The sequence below is a fragment of the Carassius auratus genome, chromosome 35, assembly GCF_003368295.1.
Source record: "Carassius auratus strain Wakin chromosome 35, ASM336829v1, whole genome shotgun sequence".
NCBI lineage: Eukaryota > Metazoa > Chordata > Actinopteri > Cypriniformes > Cyprinidae > Carassius > Carassius auratus.
The window spans coordinates 9,635,336-9,656,572 of NC_039277.1; the positions used below are offsets into that span (position 1 = coordinate 9,635,336).

The following is a 21,237-nucleotide window of genomic DNA, read 5'->3' on the forward strand; positions in this document are numbered from 1 at the left end:
TACATAAACATTAACAAATACATAATATAGTTAATAATTATTTAAAAAGAAAACGTTAATTTGGAGGTCAGAAAAGCAACGAGTGAACCATCTTAAAATATCTTACAGTACAGTATCTGTCATCACTGTAAAATTATTCACAGTACTTCTGCAGATTTACTGCTTGAAAAATGACCACACAACATGTGGTGAATTGCAATTACTCAACAGAAAGCATACATTTTTAAAGGCTCTCAGAGTGTTGCATGAAGTGTTTGTGAGTTGGCTCTGACAAGAGCACTGACCTGGCCCTATAGCCAGCAGAGAGAGAGAGAGAGAGAGAGAGAGAGAGAGAGGAGGTTGTGAAGGACACCAGCATGGGAAGTGGGGAGAATCTTGGCATGACTGAGTGTTTTGCATGATATGTTTAAGAGATGCCAGAAAAGCCTGCGAGGAAAGCCAGCTCTCAATCACCTCTGTTCTATACTCTGTCCCACATCTCTCATTCCTCCCTTCGCTTTCTCTTTCAGTCTCTGTCTCATGGCAGGAGCCCCGAGGCGAGGTTTGATTGATGCCTGTCTGCAGCTCGAGTGAGAGGACTAAGGTACCAGCATACAGTAGGGAGTGCAGCCTCCTTGCCAAATCGAGTCCTTTGATTCTGAAAAACGAGTGAACTTCAGTCTGGCAGAACTGAAGGTGTTCCTTTAACAGCAGCAAATGAGATCGCACACACTCAAAAACCATAATGTCATGCCATAGCCTCTTTTAGCCCAACAAAAGCAGCCTCCTTTAGCCCCATAAAAGCACATTTATAGAGGAGGTTGACCTTTCCACTGTCATTAGCACCTACTTTATCCCAGCCGTCATTTTATGATGTTTTCTGCAGCCTCATTACAGTACTATCACGCTTTCTTACTTTCACATATGCACTGGATCTTAACTGAGCTACAATTGTATATAGCGTTCCTGAAAATTAAATTAACTCTTAATACAACAAAGAGAAAGGTTATGGTTTTCCCTTTGCAATGCTTTATCTAAATGATTTACCCAGAATACATAACAACTTCTGCTTTCGAAGATAATTTAATCTCCGGTTATTGTTAAGCCAACGGTTTTGTGTGTGTATAATTTGTCCATTATGAAAATATATAAAATATACACTACCGGTCAAAAGTTTAGAATAATTAAGATTTTATTTATTTATTTTTTTAAGAAAACTTTCATGATCGTCATAAATTCAACTTTGCTTAATATAAAATATGTGAAAAATATATTTAAACAGAAAACGGTCATTTTAAATTGTAATAATAATTTAATTATTTATTTTTTTACCGATTTTGTTTATTAAATAAATGCAACCTTGGTGAGTATAAGAGACTCCAGAAATTTACTAGAACAAAATGTGATCTTTCACCAAAAAATGAACATTTTGTCATCATTTACTCACCCTAATGTTGTTCCAAACCTTTATGTGAAACACAAAAGATCACAATGTGCAATATAATGAAAACGAATGAGGGAACTCAATATTTTTATGGTGCTTTTTGTCATTTTGTAGCTTGACTACCATAAAAGTTGTCAACTTGTGAAGTGATTTCCAAGTCAGTTCACTGAAAATTTGAGTTTGAGAGAGGAAGCAATGTCTGTAACAACAGTTCTACCAGAAAGACTCGGAGAAGATATTGTAACAATTCATCCATTTATTTATGACCCAGCAAGCTATATGGTTGTTTTATACTTCTATTATTAGAACGTGATTGGACAATTGAGAATGTAATAGGTGAAGCTAACAATTGAGTCTTCCTGGCAGAACTTATGCTAAAGCTTCCATATTATTTTGAGTGAGTCAGATCTTTTCAGTGAATTGGTTGATTGAGTTCATGAACCCAGTCTTAATGACTCATTCATCTGATTATGTTGATTCAAAGTTGATTCACTTTCTCAGTGATTCAGATCCAAAGTTTTTGGCCAACTACCTTTTTTTTCTTGCGAGATGGTCATGTTTGTTTAAATTTGTTTTCAAAAGCTAAATGAACCTAAATGTAATCTCTAAACACTCTGTCCACTCTGAATGATTCTTAAGTTTTGTGTAAGAGGATCCTTATTCATGTACAGGGAATCAAACTATTGCACAAATGTCCAATCATACTGCAGTTATGATTCATATTTCCCTAAGGTAACTGCTAATTGACATAAAATACATACCAGTTTCTGCAGCCAAGCATTAAAATTGATTAACACTTCAGAGTGGGTGGCTGTGCACCATTGCCTTTTGGAAAATGTACAGAATTTAATTTCACAGCAACTCTCATGGTCTGGCATCACTCCCAATCTTTAATATAACTGCATCCACATCCCACAAAAGAAACCATATTATATTTTCTGAGGCATGATGGGCTTTGCTTCTGTATGCAGTCATGAAACTTCATTTGTGTGCATGCATGACTTTGTACAGTATGTGCACTGTGTGTTTGTATAGAGATTTGCCACATCGGTCTGTTTTCATTTAACTGCACTGAAGAAAGAGGGTTCAAAAAGCCGGGGAACAGCACAGGCTCTAATTTGCAGTGGGGATAGTGTGCGATGATCTGGTAAAACACTGCATGGTGTTTTCACTCTAAATACGGCAGCAGGCCTTGCACACATCAGAAGCTGACCACTCCTGGGTTACGCACTCACGCTGACATACTAAAAATATCAGCTGAGAATATTTTGGGATACTGCACACACCAAAAATATGGCTGCGTAAAGTCAGTAAACTGTAAAGGCTTGACTCCTATTTGACAGATTTTACTGTGAGACTCATGTGAGATCATAAGTTTCAGTGCAGGGAAAGAATGGAACATCTAGCCAGACAAAAAAAATTGCCAACCAATTTTCAACAATGCTATTTAAGAAAAGAATCAAGAAACACTTCATCCTTTGGACTTGTCTTTCATGTGTTAATAAGCAAAGTCCAGCGCTTTCCTCTTCACCATATAAAAATATTCAGCTATTGTTGTCCAGCATCGAGTTTATTTTCTTTCTTCATTCAAAGTCCACCCTTCCTCCTCTCTTTAATTTGCTGTCTGGCAGAAACACACTGCTGATCACATACTGGTCCCTTGTCAGTTTGAGACTTGTTAAAAAGATTTGACACTTTTTGCATTTAGTGCTGCAAAAAGAAATCGGTACAAGTAGGAACATTACATATTGTTTCTTTTTAATATCTGAACGGGACTTTGATAGTACACTTTTTCCATATTCGTATTGTACTCCCGGTGAGCTTCTGGTAGCTTCTCTTTTGTTCTGGAACAAATCAGATTGCAGTTCAAACACAGTTGCATTTTGGGAAATGGGAAACACTGGGAAGTGTTCTTCCACCCTGATCTACAAAAGTTAATCTTGTAAATATAATTAAATCTATCAAATCTATCATACAAACAATCAACATTCAAAGCTATTTTTATTTTCTTTTTTTTTAAACATTCAAACAAGGTCTTGATTAGCTTTCCTTTTCAAATATTTTGGATGAATTTCTTTAGGTTTCAATTTAAAAATTGCTATTCTGAATACTGTTTTCTACTATTCAAATTTGATTTGAAATTTAATGCACAAAACATTCTCAGTTTAATTCTAAATAGCACACATCCCTGTAAGACATCGATGGAATGTGTTCTGATGTAATGACAATCTATTAGGATCTAAAATAATAAACATAATAATTCTGGAAAAATGATGGCTTGATCATTTCAGAATAAATTTCTTTTAGAATCATTGCCAATAATACTGAAGCCTATATAACATTGGAGACATTGCATCCAGCAGTGAAAGATTATGCCAAAATAAAGAAAATCCCTGGTAATGAATCTTGTGTTATTCCTATAGTGTTAACATTACATCAGTTAAGGAACCCCTGGAATTCACAGCAAGTGTCAATATTTATTCACTTCTCTATTAGAATGAACTGCCAAAACCCAGAGAGGGATCTGGCAAGAGGTTAAGGGTGTGCTCACTCACAGATGTCTGATAAACATCAAACAGAGGGTGATGGTGAGATGAAACCTCATCGGCCCTTGAGTGATTGAGTGCTCGAATCTTGCTGACATGATACTGTAGATTCACACGAACCCTAATAAATACATCACAACACAAAGATTTGGCTGCCTGGACTGCCCAAAGCAATCACCACCTGTGTAAGTCTCCTTTTATTCTTATAGACCCATCCCGTAGAGCGTGTCAGTAAAACACTTCAGCTCCAGGTGCATCAAGGGAAGAGCTGAGCTTGTTATTATTGCACTACTGGAAGGAAACCACAGACAGAGGCAGGAGGTAGTAGAGGAGGGAGAGATTTTGGCATCTTTGAAAGAAGAAAGGATGGTGGAGAGAGAATATCTCGCTCCTCTGACACCAGGAAAATGGGTAAAAGTTATTAATATCTGTGTGAGTGTGTTTGGGAAGTTGTGGAAAGCTTTTCCGGAAGTGTGGCCATGTGCACTGGGGTGGTTCCCATGATGCCGTGCTGTGTTGTTTTGGTCACTTCAGGGTGTGGTTGCTAGTTTTCCACTTTGGGTGGATCCAGGAAGCGTATCAGGAACGGAGGGCCATCAGAAACCACAATACTTTGACTATACTGAACTGAGTTTGTCTCGGTCAAACCCCACAGTACCGAAACAGCAAGCTGGCATTGATGATGTGGCTACGGTCGCTCTGGCAGAGCAGGAAACATCTCCAGTGTCCTGCTGCGGTGCAGGGATTTTCTGAGCGGAGCACATTGTTTGGTTCGTGCTTGTGAGCATGTTTAGGTCACAGGACTGATTGTCAGGCAACGAAAACACATCACGCAGAGGAAAGGCGTACATGAAAGCATCATGCAATCTGTTTCTTTGTGAGATCCACCCATACTCATCTGAAATTAGATGGATGTGTGGTTTGAGTGGTGATTTTCTATTGAGTCTGGCCTGGCTACTGTAAACAACAGGAAACTAAGTATCCAACGTTAAACCACCGAGCTCTTCCTCCATGTGCCCTTCAATGCCAGTGGCTTATAATGCAACCAAAATATATAAGAAATATAAAACCTGGGGATTTGTTTATAGGAAATGCAAGAAGCAGCACACACACACACAAACATGTCATGGCGAAGGCATTCCAAATAGCACTAAACTAAATGTAACTCTGTAAATCATGCAATTGTTTTTTTCTTAAGCACAATATCTTTACTGAACTTTGATTTGATTTGATTAGATATTGCCATAAAAACTAGCAAATCCAGGTCTTTTTTCTTAATCTGTTTAGTTTTATAATTTTCTTCATTGTTATATTTTATATCATTTTATTAAATACCTTCATTAACAATGTTAAAATATCTCATAAAGCATGAAAAAGTTATATTCCTTTGTGTTATACTCCTTAATGGCATCACCTTCCAGGAAGTGTCTTCATTTTGGTGGAGAAAACACTAAGTATTAGCAATAGATAAGAAAAAATAATCACTAGCCTTCATAGGTATTGAGAATATGAAAGAGAGATAAAGGAAGTGTATGTATAGTGATTATGATGAGACAGTATAGTGTATAAAAGAGAAGAAAGAAAAAAAGAGCAATATCTAAGAGAAGTGGGGCCCCACATATTTTACTTAAATGTGATTATAGACAAAAAGGATTCAAAATATCATAAAGAAACTAGTCCAGATAAAAGGATTTAAGTGCACACGCAAGCATTCAATTGAATAGTGTATAATTAAAGGGGTAGTTCACCCAAAAATGGCAATGAAGTCATTATTTCTCACACTTGTGTTGTTCTAATGCTGTATGCCCTTCCTTACAGTTCCACATACTCCAGGCCAGTTGGTGGCAGTAAAACACTTTTTACTTTATTTACTTATTTTGAATATCTGCAGAAAGTAAGCTCTGTGACAAACAAATGTTTTGTTCATCATGATAATCTTCACAAACACAACTTTCATGAATTTTGAAGCCTAAATACAGTTGGCAGAAGGAAAAAAAGCTAATTGTATGCTATAAAGGAAATAAAACCCCACTAACTTCAGAATGATGGAACTAGTGGTTTGAACATGCTAACCCGTTTTATGGTTTTGACCTACAAAATTATAATCCCATAGTAAAATGTTTTGTGGAATTAGTTGGTTTCTGCCACTTCACAACATTCCATTCTCAACATTTTAAGAAATACTAGTTTTGTTTTTGATGACCTCATGTAAGCTAACACTCAGTCACCCATTTAGTTTTTGTTGGCATCCTTCTAATGTTCTCTTCATTGTGTATATAAACAAGTTATAATAAATAAAGTTTCCCTGTCTGAGCTCGAACATCTGAATGTTTGATGCCCCAGAAATATGTTCAAACTGCTGTCTTTGCAGGTTTGGTTTTAACAAAATATGTGTGCCATATGAGTCCAGTCCACATGTTGAACACAAGCTAACTATTTCTGTTCTATGCATTGATGACTTTTAGTTTAGCCAGGCAGAGGAAGCATATCTCATCATTCATCATTTCTCTCCTCGTTACATTTATTTAACACACCAGCAAGAATAAAATATAATGTGAATTGTCGGTAACTAAAGGGCAGGGGACAAATTCTCCGGCTGTGCAGTATATCAGATATCAAAGCTGGTAACTCCTCTGTTCCATACAGAGATGGTCTTTATACAGAGGCTGACACATCCTTGGAGTTCATCCGATGTAGGAAGTGAATCGGACAGCTGTTGAAGAGGTTTTGGTGAGGTTAACCATCCTCAAACAAGAAAAGCCAGAGTGGGTTTTCAAAAAGAAGGTTGAAAACGATTTTTTTAAACAGTCTGTCACACAAGCACTTATTTCCTTTTTATAATAAACTCTAATAACACCTGTTATTTTTTTACAAGATTTTGCAAATCCAAGCGTAGGAGTGAGACAGCAGGGGTCCTCGAAGGCCATCAGAAATATGTTTAGGGAGGATTTTTGCAATGCGATCATGCTTTTATAGGAGGTGAAGCCCTTATCTTGTCTGTATAGAGTCAGCCACTTCACTAAGACCTGACTATTCATCATCATGTACAGTAAATGGTGCTGGAACTAAAGTCATGACATTAATCTAGTAGAATTCCTCAGTGATAACTTTGCATACATGGTTTAAAATGTCATACACGTTAAATCTATGCAGATGGGAGGAAGAGAATGCCATGGGTTGAACTGAGGGCAGTTTTTGGCCAACATGCCTAAGCGATGAAAATATGATAAAAGATGATGGAAAACATAAATAGTATGTTCTTCAAGCAACTATTATAAACCAGTAAAGAAAAACAGATTTATCTTGCAAAGCAACATTTTTCTAGCAAACAAGCTTTTGAAAAGTTAACGTTAGCCACGGTTAATCTAAGATGAAAGACCTTTTACCATGTTGTTCCAATTCTGCTTGACTTTCTATCTTCTGTGCAGCACAAAAGAAAATATTTAGAAGAATGTGTAACTGTTTTTGTCCGTACAGTGAAAGTCAGTGAGACCCAAAATGTTCAATCTAAAAAAGGATGTGAAGCTATCATGAAATTCCTCTATAACATTTGACTGGTATATTGTCTACATAGTATCTTTGTATGATGAACAGATTAAAATGTACAGTAGGCCATTATACACTGACAAATCAAATTCACAAAAGATGAGACAAATGTTATCTAATGGCCACTTAAATGCAATTATTAACATGAATAATAATATAACACTGCTGTTTAATTTCATCTTTAGCAAGTCTTAATTAGAATGAGCATTTATCACAACGTATGCTTTGTAAAAACAATATTTTAGATTCTAGTGTTTTATTTTATATTATTTATGTTGAGACAAAACTGTATAGAATATAGAATTGTAATTTTTTTCTCTCCCAACACATACTGTATAAACATAACATTACTTTTATTACTACCTGACATAAATTAAAACAGTTTTTAAATCCAAGTAGACATTTGCAAGGGAAACCGCAGAAGCTATTAATGCTCTCATGAGCTGAGGATTGTGCAGTCCACCGCTGCTAGAGATAAGCAGAAATCAATAGACAATGAAATGGCCTGCAGCTGAGCATGAACTGAACTTTGTGGATGCAGCAGGTAATCATGGCACATAGCACACTAACATGAAGGGTCCTACAGACACAGACAGGACAAGAATTAAGTATTTATTGATTGATACACTAACTTTTCAATGATTGTTGTGCATGAAGAGGATGCTGTGAATCCTAATATTTCAGATCTAAACAAAGTACATATAATGAGCATTTAATGCATATAATCAGCTTTATAATCAGCACCGCAGAGTAGATTAGCTTCACTGAATTGAATTGATTTCTAATTATAAAATACCACAGATATCCCTTTTTATTTGCTTTTCCATCCTGCACTTCTTATGATTCAGATTTAACATTTAAATCTTCCTGTACAACACATACAAATCATTTCATCATAAACCATAAAGTAATGCTTTCAAAACACCAAAGAGTTCCTTGGATGGATTCCTTGACCACAAAATAAAAAAACTGGATCAGCAGCACAATGTTCCCTGTCAGTGGAGATGAAGCAGCGGTGTCTGGATGGACCGGAGCTCCATATGAGGCTCACCCCTCCTGGGGCAGAACGGCAGAGGTGGACTGGCCTTGAGATGACTCAGATTGGGTTTTAATTGGAAGAGACACACGGGCCTATGGAGGACTGGGCCTGTGGTTTGAAAGGCAGTGTTTTGATCTATATTTGAGAGAAAATAAATAGACTTTCAATTTGTAACAGCAATGTGGTTAGAGGGAGATGGGAGACAGAGGGAAGAAACAGGACCCTCCACATATCCTGGCTGTAATATGGTGCTGGTTTTTATGGTGAGCTTCCTGGCATCGAAACATGAGCTGCATGAATAAAATATGGACAAAATTCTCTCATTATTCTTTTGTTGTTGTTACAAACCTGTATGAATTTCTGTCTTCATTGAAAACAAAAGGAGAAATGTTAATATAAGGTCGATTCAATTTTTAAATATTTTTGAAAGTAATCAAGCCCCTTGCTTGAACACTATAGACCCATGCTTAGACTAAAGTAACACAACTTGAAGCTTTTGTTACCATACCTCAAACACATGTACCCGTATACCTTAAACAAAAGCGCTGCTTTACACTCTAGATGCAATTCAGCAACACACTTACTCATTTATGCAACACACTTGGACCTGCATACTACACTCTATTTCATACTTAAGACACTTTGTTCAAAAATGAAATCTCAGAGTGCCATTTGGAAAACACATGTATCCAAAATACAAAACACATCGGGCAATTGTTACCACTCAAATACACAACTGAGGGCACTTACTTGCAAAACTGAACACCAATCAGCCAGCTACAATAAGCCCTCAGTTTAGCCATTTCAAGAACTTTGCATGCATGGATGGAGGGAGAGCAAGAGGAAGAGCAGGAAGAGGAAGAGGAAGAGGAGGAGGAAGAGCAGGAAGTGGAAGAGGAGTAGGAGGAGGAAGAGGAAGAGGATGAGGAGGAGGTCAAAGAGGCCATGCACGGACCCCTATTCCTGATGATATACAGTAAGAGCAACTTTGGTGGACCATGTCATCAACCATGGCCTGAGTGTGAGGGAAGCTGGACAGAGAGTCCACCCACACGCCCGCATGTCTCTTCTGTAGGCACTGGAACAGACCTGTGACGACATTCAGGTGACAGCAATCCATGGATGGTTTCGACATGCAAAGGGATATTTTCCCCTGTGCCTAGCGGGAAAGGACATTGCTTGCAATGTCGATGAGGCCAACAGATGGCGGAATCCATGAGCCCACGAATGCACAATTGCCATGATTTTCTGTGTTTACAGTATATATATATATTTTTTTTGCTTTATCTGAATTCATGTTACTGCAATGTACAGTGCTACAGTGTACAATATTGAGGAGGCCTATTTGCTTTTTTGGTTGTTTGAAAATGTGCCTCCTGAAAATATGCCTTCTGAATAAACAGAGAAAATCAAAGACTGCAGTGTTCCCCCTGATCTGAAAGTATATGCATATGATGCAAGTGTGTGTAATTTTGTCTTCAGAGTTACACTTTGACAAAGGAATGTTAGGTTTGATAGCAGAGTTTAGGTTTTGATAGCAGAGCTTCAATTTGACACAGATGTGAACGGTATATTTCCCAGTGTTGTGTCATGTTTACTTGTGTGTAGAGTTTTGTCACAATGAGCAAAGTTTTGCAAAATGTGTTCAAGCAATGGGCAAAAACTGTAAAGTGAAATATTATTACAATTGTGTAAAATGTAATTTATTCCTGTGATCAATCCTCCAGTCTTCAGTGTCACATGATCCTTCAGAAATCATTTTAATATACTGTTTTGGTGTTCAAGAAATATTTTTTTACTATTGTCAATTTTTTTTTTTTTGTGAAAACCGTAATTCTTTGATAAACAGAACAGCATTTACTTGAATTAGAAATCTTTAGTGACATTATAAAAGCTACTCTCAACTTTGATCAACTGAATGCTGTCATGATTCTGCCCTCGTGTCCTTGATTTTTCCTAGTCTTGAGGCAGGATCATGACAGACCCGTGTTTTGTGTACAAGCACATGGCCTTGCCTTTGGGCCATGTGCTTGTGTTGTCTCGTTCCCTTGCCCCGCCCCCCTTGTTAACCTAGTCGTGTCTTGATTGTCCCATCTGTGCCACCTGTCGTGTCTTGATTGTTCCCCCTATTTAGCTTTCCTAGTGTGTTCTGTCTTGCGTCGGTTCGTTCCCTAAGGATTGTGATTGTGATTGTGATTGTGATTGTGATTGTGATTGTGATTGTGATTGTGATTGTGATTGTGATTGTGATTGTGATTGTGATTCGTGATAATACCCTGGTAACCCCTTTAAGATACTGTGTCCTGTATACCGTGAGTGTTTATTTGTAGTCAGTGTTCTCTAGTTTTGAGTCTTTGTTTATCTTACCTTATCAGTCCTGTTTAGTTGTTTTTGTATCTGCCCTAGTCCTTGTTTTCCCCCTCGTAGGTTTTTATTTTCCCCTTTTTGTAAATAAACCTGTTTGTGTTGTAAATCCTGTCTGCACCTGAGTTCCTCCTTGCCAAGATCCTGACCGAATGAACCGACCAGAAAGGAACTCAGCAGGCAGGAGGGCCTCTGAGCTTCAGCGTCAGGCGGAGTTCCGGAGGCAGTGCTGGACGTCATCCCCCACCGACAGGAAGGGGGTCACCCTCCCATACTCGCCCGAGGGGGAGTGGATCCTCCGTAATTATGCCCGGCTGTGGGAAAGCATCTCCCAGGAGGAGCCACAGAGGTCCCCTCCACCTACCCAGCTGCCAACGATCCCTGAGGGTCGTGTCCTGGCCGTGGCAACCCTGGGGGATCAGGCAAGCCCCTCCCAGAGTCCTGAGGTGCCCTCCTCAGCCAGCAGTCTCCCCATGAAACGAGGGAGACGGTTTTCATGGGAGTCAATGTCCCCCATGAACTTTGTGGTCCCGCCTCCTCCCCTTCCCTGTTTGTTTTTTTTGATTTGTCACCCTAACCCTGCCGTCGTGTATTCATGTCTGCCTTTGTTATTATTTGTCATGTCTTGTTGGTTTGTGTCGGTGTCCCAGTCCGTCATGTCAGTCATGTCTCGTGTTTGATGTTCCCTTGAGGAGCGTCTGGAAGCCGCTCCTTAAGGGAGGGGTTCTGTCATGATTCTGCCCTCGTGTCCTTGATTTTTCCTAGTCTTGAGGCAGGATCATATAATACCCTGGTAACCCCTTTAAGATACTGTGTCCTGTATACCGTGAGTGTTTATTTGTAGTCAGTGTTCTCTAGTTTTGAGTCTTTGTTTATCTTACCTTATCAGTCCTGTTTAGTTGTTTTTGTATCTGCCCTAGTCCTTGTTTTCCCCCTCGTGGGTTTTTATTTTCCCCTTTTTGTAAATAAACCTGTTTGTGTTGTAAATCCTGTCTGCACCTGAGTTCCTCCTTGCCAAGATCCTGACAAATGCATCCTTGCATTCTTTTACTTTTTTTTTTTACCTACCTTTCCCAAGCTTTTGAATGGTAGTATACTGTATGCTCATGCTATTAATAAACTAATATCATATGAAATTACAGTATTTTGCAATAAATAAAAAAAAACACTAGCTACAATGCAATAGATGTATACTGAGAACATACAATTACACAATTATTAGACAGGCCCCTGCAGTGATATAGTGAGTTCAGTGGCACTGCCTACAGTAAGTGAAGCTCACCCTCCCAAAGAGTCAAGCTGCAGGGCATTGAAACACTGTAATTATGTGTGGGGCACAAAGCGTTCACCCACTGCTAGAGCGTCAGCTAAATACAAACAAGCCTGTAAAAAATTACATGGGGAAAGCAAACAGTACAAACAAAGTTTTGACCTTTCAGGGGAAACAAAGAGAAAAGGACTCCAAATGAGATGATGCAAATCCAAAGGCAAAATGTCAGTGCTTCTAAGGTTGGGCATGAAGAAAACAGCCATTCACTTACATCAGTTTATTAATTATCATAATTAATCTATATATTTATATATTTATTAATATAATTTATATTAAATCTTGTCAATAACCTACTCTGGTTTACAACATAAATTTCATTAAAAAAATCAAATACAAATATTAGAAGTATGTATATAAATTTGTTGTAATTTTTATATTAATAAAATTACACAAATATTTTATACATGTTCAACAGACACATATCAGTGTACCACAGTATCCAAAATTAATTCTGCTGGCTAACGTTCAAACCAAAGAGACATTAACCGCATTCTTCTCATATCTGTCTCCGACAGCAGGGGAGATTTTGACCGTGGTTTATTGAAGAAAATTGTTAAATTGTTAAATTGAAGAATGCTGCTAATCAAACCGTTTTGGAACTCCCAATGAATGGACAACAACAACAACAAAACACTGAGGCATTTCTGAAAATACTGTCCTTTACGTAACACAGATGGAACAAATTCTCACCGTTTTGGAACGATATACTAGTGAATAGCTAAATAATAGAAGTTTTATTTCTGGATGAACTAACCCTTTAAGTTATTGCTCGCAAACAAGTTTCACATTACCTCATATGACTCGCGCTGTTCAGCATTTGGTTGTTAACCCCTAACGTGAGGTGTGGGCCTGCAGAAACATCTGTGTCCAACAAACCCCAGATGTGCCCGTTGAGAGAAGGGTCCAACTGTTTGTTAGGATAGTTTCATCCCTGGGTGGCATGTTGGTGTGAGTGGTATCTGGCTTAGCCAACCACAAACAGTTCAGGGGGTTGTGAATCAGGTGCGAGTGTGTGTGTGTGTGCATATGCATCTGAATTAAGATGAAATAAAATAGAATGTGTCTGTATATGGAGTGGGTTAGAGTGCATGGAAAGGGGAAAATGCAAAAAGAGAAATACATATATAAATAAAGAGAAATAAGAGAGGGAGATGAACAGAGGGTGTGGGGGAGATCATGTTGAGTCAGAGGTGTGGAGCCTCAGTTTGGAAACCAGAGAAGTCCACTTCAGACTGATCATACTTTCACTCGGCAGACACTCTGACTGCACAGTTATGAAGAGTTCTCATCATATCAGGGGTCAGAAATCAAATCCACAGGGAGGAGTGACAGGTCAGGCGTCATTTCTACATTTAAACACAGGATAGCACTATTTTTCTTTGGGCACCTCTGCTTTCCATTGTGTATTTACACAGTTCATTTTTCCATAGGACAAATGTATTGCATCACATATTTAACTTGTGCTTTGTGACTTCCTAGAAAGCAAATTGTTTGAAACTTTAAAGCTGCATTGTACCTACAACAAATGCGTTATTGTCAGTTAGAAGAACATAAAATCATACATCACGAGTGTAAATAAAGCTCTAACATTTAAACACTTCCTTAAAAAATTAAAAATAAAATACAACTAAAAAGAATGATCAATACATTTTTAAACTGTGACAAGACGTTCCTATGCTATCATATTTATATGCGTATATATTGCCATCTTCTGGCCACAATGATAAAGCGCACAAGTGCTCAAACTTTTCACACCACCTCAGAAAATATATGGCTCTCCAAGTACCACCATAACATTAAAATACAGTAGGATAGGAGACCTTACTATTGAGCTACAGCTAAAAAAAAAACAAGGCAGTTTCATTCCGAATAAGAATATTTATTATTATCGGCCACTATAAACACTGTAAATTCAGTTTGAACATTAACACCGCACTGTTTCCATCCTTTTTTTTTTTCTTTTTTTTTTTTTTAGAAAACAACAGCAAATGACTAGGGTGCAAGTATTTTTTTAAAGAATAGAATTAGAACGACAGTAATAAAGATGGAAGATACTTTGAAATTGATAAACGGAGGTGTGATGTGCATTCTTTTTTGGCTCATTAAAATGTATTTTGCTGCCAAATATATTATACCAAAGACTATAGAATACTTAGATACTTTAATTATCATTATAATATCTCAATATAATAAACAATTTGCAACAAAAAAGTTGTCACTAAAATGTTTTCTTTTATTTGAATTTTTCATTTGAATTCGAAAACTCAGAATGTGCCCAAACTAAAAGCGAACTTACTTAATACAAACTGAAACCGGCTTCGTGCTAGACGTTTTAAAAAACGTGTCAACTCGGGAAAAACCGCTTTGGCGGACAAACTCAGTAATTCCTCCGCGTGCCACTAGATGGAGCCCGCGTGCCACACTTTGAGAATCAGTGATCTACACTAATCTATAACAGAGAACATAAGTGTATCTACCACATAAAATGTTAAACTGGACTCGAAAATAGATATTTAATAAATTTAAATTTATTAATTTAGCAGACACTAAATTAGCAACTGAATAAGGATCTGATTATTATTATTAAATACCAACATTTTGCAAATAATAATAATAATGGCTAGAACCTGATAATTTCCATAGTATATTCATATTATTTCAAACAACACAGTAGGTTTTACAGGCTGTAAAATTTGATTTATTTAATTTATTCAATTTCATAACATAAACTTTATGTAGTTATATTTAACTCATCACAACTGCACACAAGTTACCCAATTTTGTAGTTTAAATCAGTAACACAAAAGTGTTTTTGTGAATAGATCTTTTTTTTTTCTTTTTTCAGTGGTTCAGTAGATTTCTATGGTGTATGTAGTTTGTGCGTGTAGGAGCATAAGAACAGGCATGTTGAAATAAATATGTAGATATGTAGAAATATCAACTGACTGATGTGCCCAGTCCTCCAAAATCATTTTTTCACTGCTTAACCTCCAAACAAAATAAAATGATCTACACTAGTTTATAATTTATGTATCTTGACATGATTTTGTCAAGATGAGATGGTATATGAAAATTACAGCACACAGTCAGGCACACAGTCAAGGGCAGGTCAGAGCTTATTGGCTCAATTGCTCATGGCTCAGATCAGAGACTAATGAAAACCTGCCACACTTAGAAAAGCATAGAAACATTTAAAACACTATAAAGATGCATCCTAAATCTTTAGCTTTATAAAATACAATTGTACATACATTATAAATCTACAGTTAATGTTGGTCTATACAAAACAAAAATGTATTGCACATCAGCCCAAACATTAGACTTGTAAGGCAGTACATTTTCAGTTTAAAGAGTCTATTCAAATCATGATTTTTAATATTTAATCCTACATTTCTAAACTATTATTGCCAGAGATTATATCATTGTTATATTAACATAATGAATTGGATTGGTGATCTTTCTTACATCTGTTTGCATACTGAATTGTGATTGTACTTGTCTCTTATAGATCCCTTTCACTTCAACTACTTATTGATTCTTTTTGCAGATGACACAGGATCAAAGCCTAACCTAAAACACGCCTAAACTGTTTTGTTGCTGCCTTGCAAGTGACTGGCATTTTCTTGAAGTGTAAATTTAGTTTTTGCTAAAAATTATTCTTATCGTTATTTAAAATATATATATATATATATATTTACTCCTTTACAAAATTTCCCTTTAGGGCTATACATTTCTTTTTCCTTTCAAAACCACCATTAGCATCTACTGCATTTCAGCAAAAAAAAAAAAAATTAATTATATACCTTGGCTTAAACAGATTACCCATATGTGTATGAGGAAATGTAAAGAAACACACAAGGGGACCATGAGGTATCCAAACTCCCTTTGATTTGAGTTTAAACTACTGTGCAGGTGGGTCATCTGAGGCTTCAGTCTCGTCTTCTGATAAGAGTGCTTGATTGTCATTAGAATCCAAGGAACAGAAACACCTAAATATGCTGGAGTGGGACACAAAGTCAGAATGAATCAACATTCTTATCCACACACACACACACACACACACACACACAAAGTGAAAGAGGAAATGTAAGCCTTAGCTGGCATTTATAAAAAAAAAGAGGAACTATAGACATACTAATCAAAATAGACCGCAGAACAGTGTCAGTTAAAATTAGGAATAACTGGTTATAAGACCTACAGGCTTCTGCTTTAAAAACACGAATCATTTAATAACACTTAAATATAATTTTTCATATTGTATGATATAATGATATGATGAAATTCAATTCAATTTTATTTTGTATTTATTTAAATAAAATGTTTTTTTTATTCCTATTTATGAAGCCTCTCTAAAACGCATTAATCTGATATAATAATAATACATTTAATTTATAATTTGCTATGTAAATGTTTAAACATGCGGTTTAGAAATTTCAGCATTCTAAAGATCAATAACTAGGAATGTTTTCAGAGCAACTCTTACCCTAATAGGCTTATGGGTATGATACAGAGTCCAGAACCCAATAGGAAGATAAAGCCAGGACACCATGCCACAGTGGCCGCGTAGATCCTGCTAAAAACTGCAGCAGACCCGTTAGTGCTTAAGTTTTCTGTAAAGGCCACACAGGCAAAAAGCGCTCCTGAGAAAACAAAGGGTAAACAAAGAACATTCTGATATGATCGTCTCTTCAAAAGGAGGAATGCATACAGTATATACAGGGTGAAAGTGCCATCAAAACTACTTTTCATTAAAAAGAAGTCACATAACATGTCCTTAAATGCAACACCACTTCGAAAGGATCCCTTTAAAGTGCATGGTCACACAAAAACACACACTCGAGCAGAGAAGAGCTCTTATGACCATGATCTTGCTGAATAAGGAGTTCTGCTGTGGAACAGTGATTTTCAGAGAGTCACTCACCCTGCTCAGACTTTGAGACGACCTTTGACATCATCGAACGCAGGACAGGGAACGGCATAATGGCAAACATCGCAGGAATCCTCACTGTAAGCAAACACATCAATACTCACATTAACTAGACAAACAAGGCCTCCAGAATTATGGAAAGTTTCACATATTTTACATAGCTACAAATTCAGAGCTCACTATGACTTTTATAACCCTTTATTACAGTTACCAGCGCAACTGTGTTCAGTTATCAAAGAAGTGCATTTTATTGTAGTATTACTGCACAGATAATAAGTACATAAAAATGTGATAAGATGTGCACTGGCCGTAATCTAGGATCAGCTCTTGTTTGTTCTTAATTAATTCTATATCTTCATCATAAAATAAAATATACAGTGCACCATATGTATACCAACATATATTAAAAGCAAAGAGAAGAGAAGACACATATACAATTCATTTGACTGTGATGGTTTGTAAAAATTCTAATAGTGACTTATTAATTGTTTATCTATTCTCGCTTTTCCTTAATTCTTGGTGTTAAATACTCCAAAAAAATAGCAAACCTATTAAAAATATGAAAATTCTGGACAATAAAATAAATTATTTCGTGTTATGGTTTATATATAAATTAAAATGTGTCTAAATTAACTGAACAATATCATCTAAACTAACTTGTTTTTAATGCTACGGTTCAAGTGAATTCAAGATAATGTGAAAAACAAAAAATGTATATTAATTTTGTGAACTCATTAGTTTTTTCTCTCATGTATGACTATTGTACAGTACATCCAGAGTCATATATAAATGTGGTACACCATTTATTAAAATAAAATGGTAATATATGCTCACCGAGGAACATCATGAGCGTGGTCTTTGCGAAGGCCGTCATGAACATGCTTATAGCGACTGACAGCATCCCGATGAAGGTGATGGCAATGTTAGGCAGACAGAGGGAGAACAAATACACACCGACGAAACTAGTGATGAAGATGGAGGTGCTGGCCGCAGCGCCATAGCCGACGAGGATCTCGCTCCAGCACAGCGGCTCATTGAGTTCGTAAAGTGTGATCATGGACAGACCCCCCGTATTAACAAAAGATAAGGAGGAGAAAGTGACAATCAGCAGCACAAGAACCCATTTTCTCTGACTGCTGCCTCCCACAAACAAGTTGCAGATACCACGAGCTAGTTTCTGCATGGCCTGACAACAAGCCACTTTCTCGGTCTGGTCAATCACCCTGGTTTCTTCCAGAATGAAGACAGCGTATATTAAGTTAACCGCCTGAAACAGGGCGGATGTAAAGAAAGGCCAGTTGAACCCGACTGCATGCAGGAAGTAGCCCGTGGAGATTGACGCCACACCGGCCAACAAGCCAATCATCATGTCCACCACAGCCATGCGAAGGGTCTTCTGCTTGCTGTCCTCACACAAATCGGCCACATAGGAGAAGCAGCCACCTAGCATGGTGCCGATACCCCCAAAGAGGGCACTTACGAAACTGGCGGCAATGAGAAGGTAGAGGTTGAGCTCGAAGAAGGACACCGCCAGGAATGAAAGCGTGTAGATCAGAGACCCAATGAGGGGCATAATAATAGTGATCTTTCGGCCGCGCTGATCGCTGTAGGCCACCAGGAGGAGGGTCATTATGAGACTGGGGATCATGGAGGACAAATCACTGTACATGGAGAACAGAGAAGCTGCTTTCTGTACCTCCTGAAAAATAGAGTAAAATTAAATCACTAAACAGATGTGCATAACAAAACTGTTGCTACAAACGTATCTTATGACATTTGTTGCAATTCCTGGTACAAAAAAACTTATAAAAAACAAAAAAAGAGAGAGGAAATGAAACACATGTGTTTCCTTATGTATTAACGACCAAAACTATACTACAGTCGCATGCTCTCTAAAAAACAGGTCTAATTCACAATATATTTAAGGGATTTAAAACAAACATTAACAGGGGTGATCAATACTGACTGCATATTATCCCACTTATTACACACTTCCTAAGTAGATCATACAAACATAGAAATTAAATTGATTTATTTATTTAGAAACTAAATTGATTTAAATTGAGTTATAGGTTTACTTATCAAGTATTTACATACTTATTAGTGTTCTGTCTTTCTAGGGACAGAACGCCAGCACAGGAAACATTGTTTCCCGGATGAATAAGCTGTTAAATAATGTTGCCACAGACAAAAATCATAATTTAGAATTTATTATGCTATCTGAGAAATGTATACAGGCTCAGTTCAGCAATGGACCAATCATAATGGAGTACTCCAGAGAATTAAATGCACATATTTACAATAGGTACTGAAATTAATTTAATTTATTAACTTTGATTATCTAATTGTATTTTTGGTCCTTTGCCACATTTAAAACGTATGAATGTCACTGGATAATAATTGATAACAAAAATAACAATAGGGTAATAGTAATTTAAACCATAATTTATAAGGAAGATAGCACAAGCATACTTTTCAAACTAAACATTACAATAAGTCAACATGCATGCATAATTTGCCAGACATTTGGGTTTATTAATTTAATAAATTAAAGACGTGAGGTTTTAGTTTACATTGGATTATTACATTTCTGTAGTATTTTATTCTTGATTGTTTTTCTTGGGCTATTGTTTGTAATTTGCTTCTTTGCCCTTATAAAAATATCGAAAAAAAATAACACCTTATTTAAAAGTTGTGTGGTAGAATTTGGTAAGACACAAAAATATACCAGCTTTCTACTTTGTAAATTCGGTGTCATACATAAAAGGCCTATATGGTGTATATATAGTAAATATTAATAATAATAAAAATTGTCACAAAAATATTTTGATCAAATAAATAAATAAATAAAAAGCAACATGTGTTGCCAGATATTACAATAATTTGTTTTGTTTTTGTTTTCTTTGGGAGAAAAAATAATAAATAATAAATTAAAAAACGTTAAAAAAAAGTGGATATGACAACACTAATGCGGTTAATGCGATGAACCTGTGGTTACTCAGCTACACACCTGTGTCAACTTGAGGGGAACTGATGAATACGACCACTAAATATATATAACCATCTGTTTAAAACTAGCAAATATATGTGATGTAGAAGTGTTTGTGGCATATGACACACGTAGGCATTACTCACATCTTGCTGTCTGCTGTGACTGGTGTTGTTGGAGGCGCACTGGGATGTGTTTTCGGACACGGTGTAAGAGGAGTTTGTGATCTCCAGCCACAATCTGCGATACACGTACTGCTGCACGAGGGGATACAGCATAAAACTGGCAAACGCGTAAATCGCTACGATCGGCTCGATGAAGTACAGTCTCTTCATAGTGTCGAGGAAAGGGTGTACTGCAAAGCCAAGAGAAAAACAGACGTTTACACAAGTCCGCATGATTATACTAATTGTAGACCTGCATAATTAGTTAAGGCCAACATCAAAATTCAATACGAACTTGCATCATGACCGATCAAAATAAGTCACACTGCTGATCACCTTGGACAGCTACCGGTCTGTTTACAGCACACTAGTACAAACAATGCAAACAGATCGCAGACTTACTTCTTCATTCAGAACAATACACCAGAAACTCCTCACAACTGTTGAGACTCTTCTGTAACCAGTGTGACAGTTAAACTGCTCTCTGTTTTGTTTATGAAACATGACTAATCGCAACTCCTTATGAAACGCTGGTTTCCTGCTCTTGAGAAATTGATTGGTCAGTTGAATTTAAGGTCTTTAAGGTCATTGGTTGGTGAAGCTGCCAATCATTCCAAATGGGCGGGTTGATTTGTGAAATCGCAATGGGCTAATGAGCATCGATTTGTTCTAAAAGGGGTAAAATATGTTTTGTACTTTTTTGTATTATAATTAATACATCAAAAGGTGCAAAATCATTAAAGCAAAAGCGGGTGGAAATAAAATTGCATTTAATTTAATATTTTCTGAATGTTTTTTGTAAGGTAGCTAATTTACTTAATTCACATTTGTTTATTTATTTATTTTATTGTTGCACGTTATTGACGTTTTCACAGATTTCCATTTTTGTTGTGTTATGTCTGAAACCTT

General features: G+C 36.8%; 1 protein-coding gene across 1 annotated transcript; it reads right to left on the minus strand.

Annotated features, from left to right (window-relative positions):
- Nucleotides 1-14,928: 14,928 nt before the first annotated feature.
- LOC113054316 (solute carrier family 46 member 3-like) lies at nt 14,929-20,886 on the minus strand. The gene is made up of 6 exons (XM_026219776.1): nt 20,731-20,886; nt 20,311-20,519; nt 18,010-18,874; nt 17,170-17,253; nt 16,732-16,888; nt 14,929-16,246 (listed from the first exon to the last, which is right to left on the minus strand). Exons 2-6 carry the CDS (start codon nt 20,497-20,499, stop codon nt 16,150-16,152), a joined length of 1,392 nt encoding a protein of 463 aa, XP_026075561.1. The 5' UTR covers nt 20,500-20,519; nt 20,731-20,886; the 3' UTR covers nt 14,929-16,149.
- Nucleotides 20,887-21,237: the final 351 nt, after the last annotated feature.

Excerpts from the sequence above, each read along its gene's own strand:
- LOC113054316 (XM_026219776.1), bottom strand. The coding sequence starts at position 20,499 with ATGAAGAGACTGTACTTCATCGAGCCGATCGTAGCGATTTACGCGTTT. Across the intron at positions 17,254-18,009 it reads CACGCTCATGATGTTCCTCG|TGAGGATTCCTGCGATGTTT; the intron begins GTGAGCATATAT and ends GTTTGCTTACAG. Across the intron at positions 16,889-17,169 it reads CGTCTCAAAGTCTGAGCAGG|GAGCGCTTTTTGCCTGTGTG; the intron begins GTGAGTGACTCT and ends TTGTTTTCTCAG.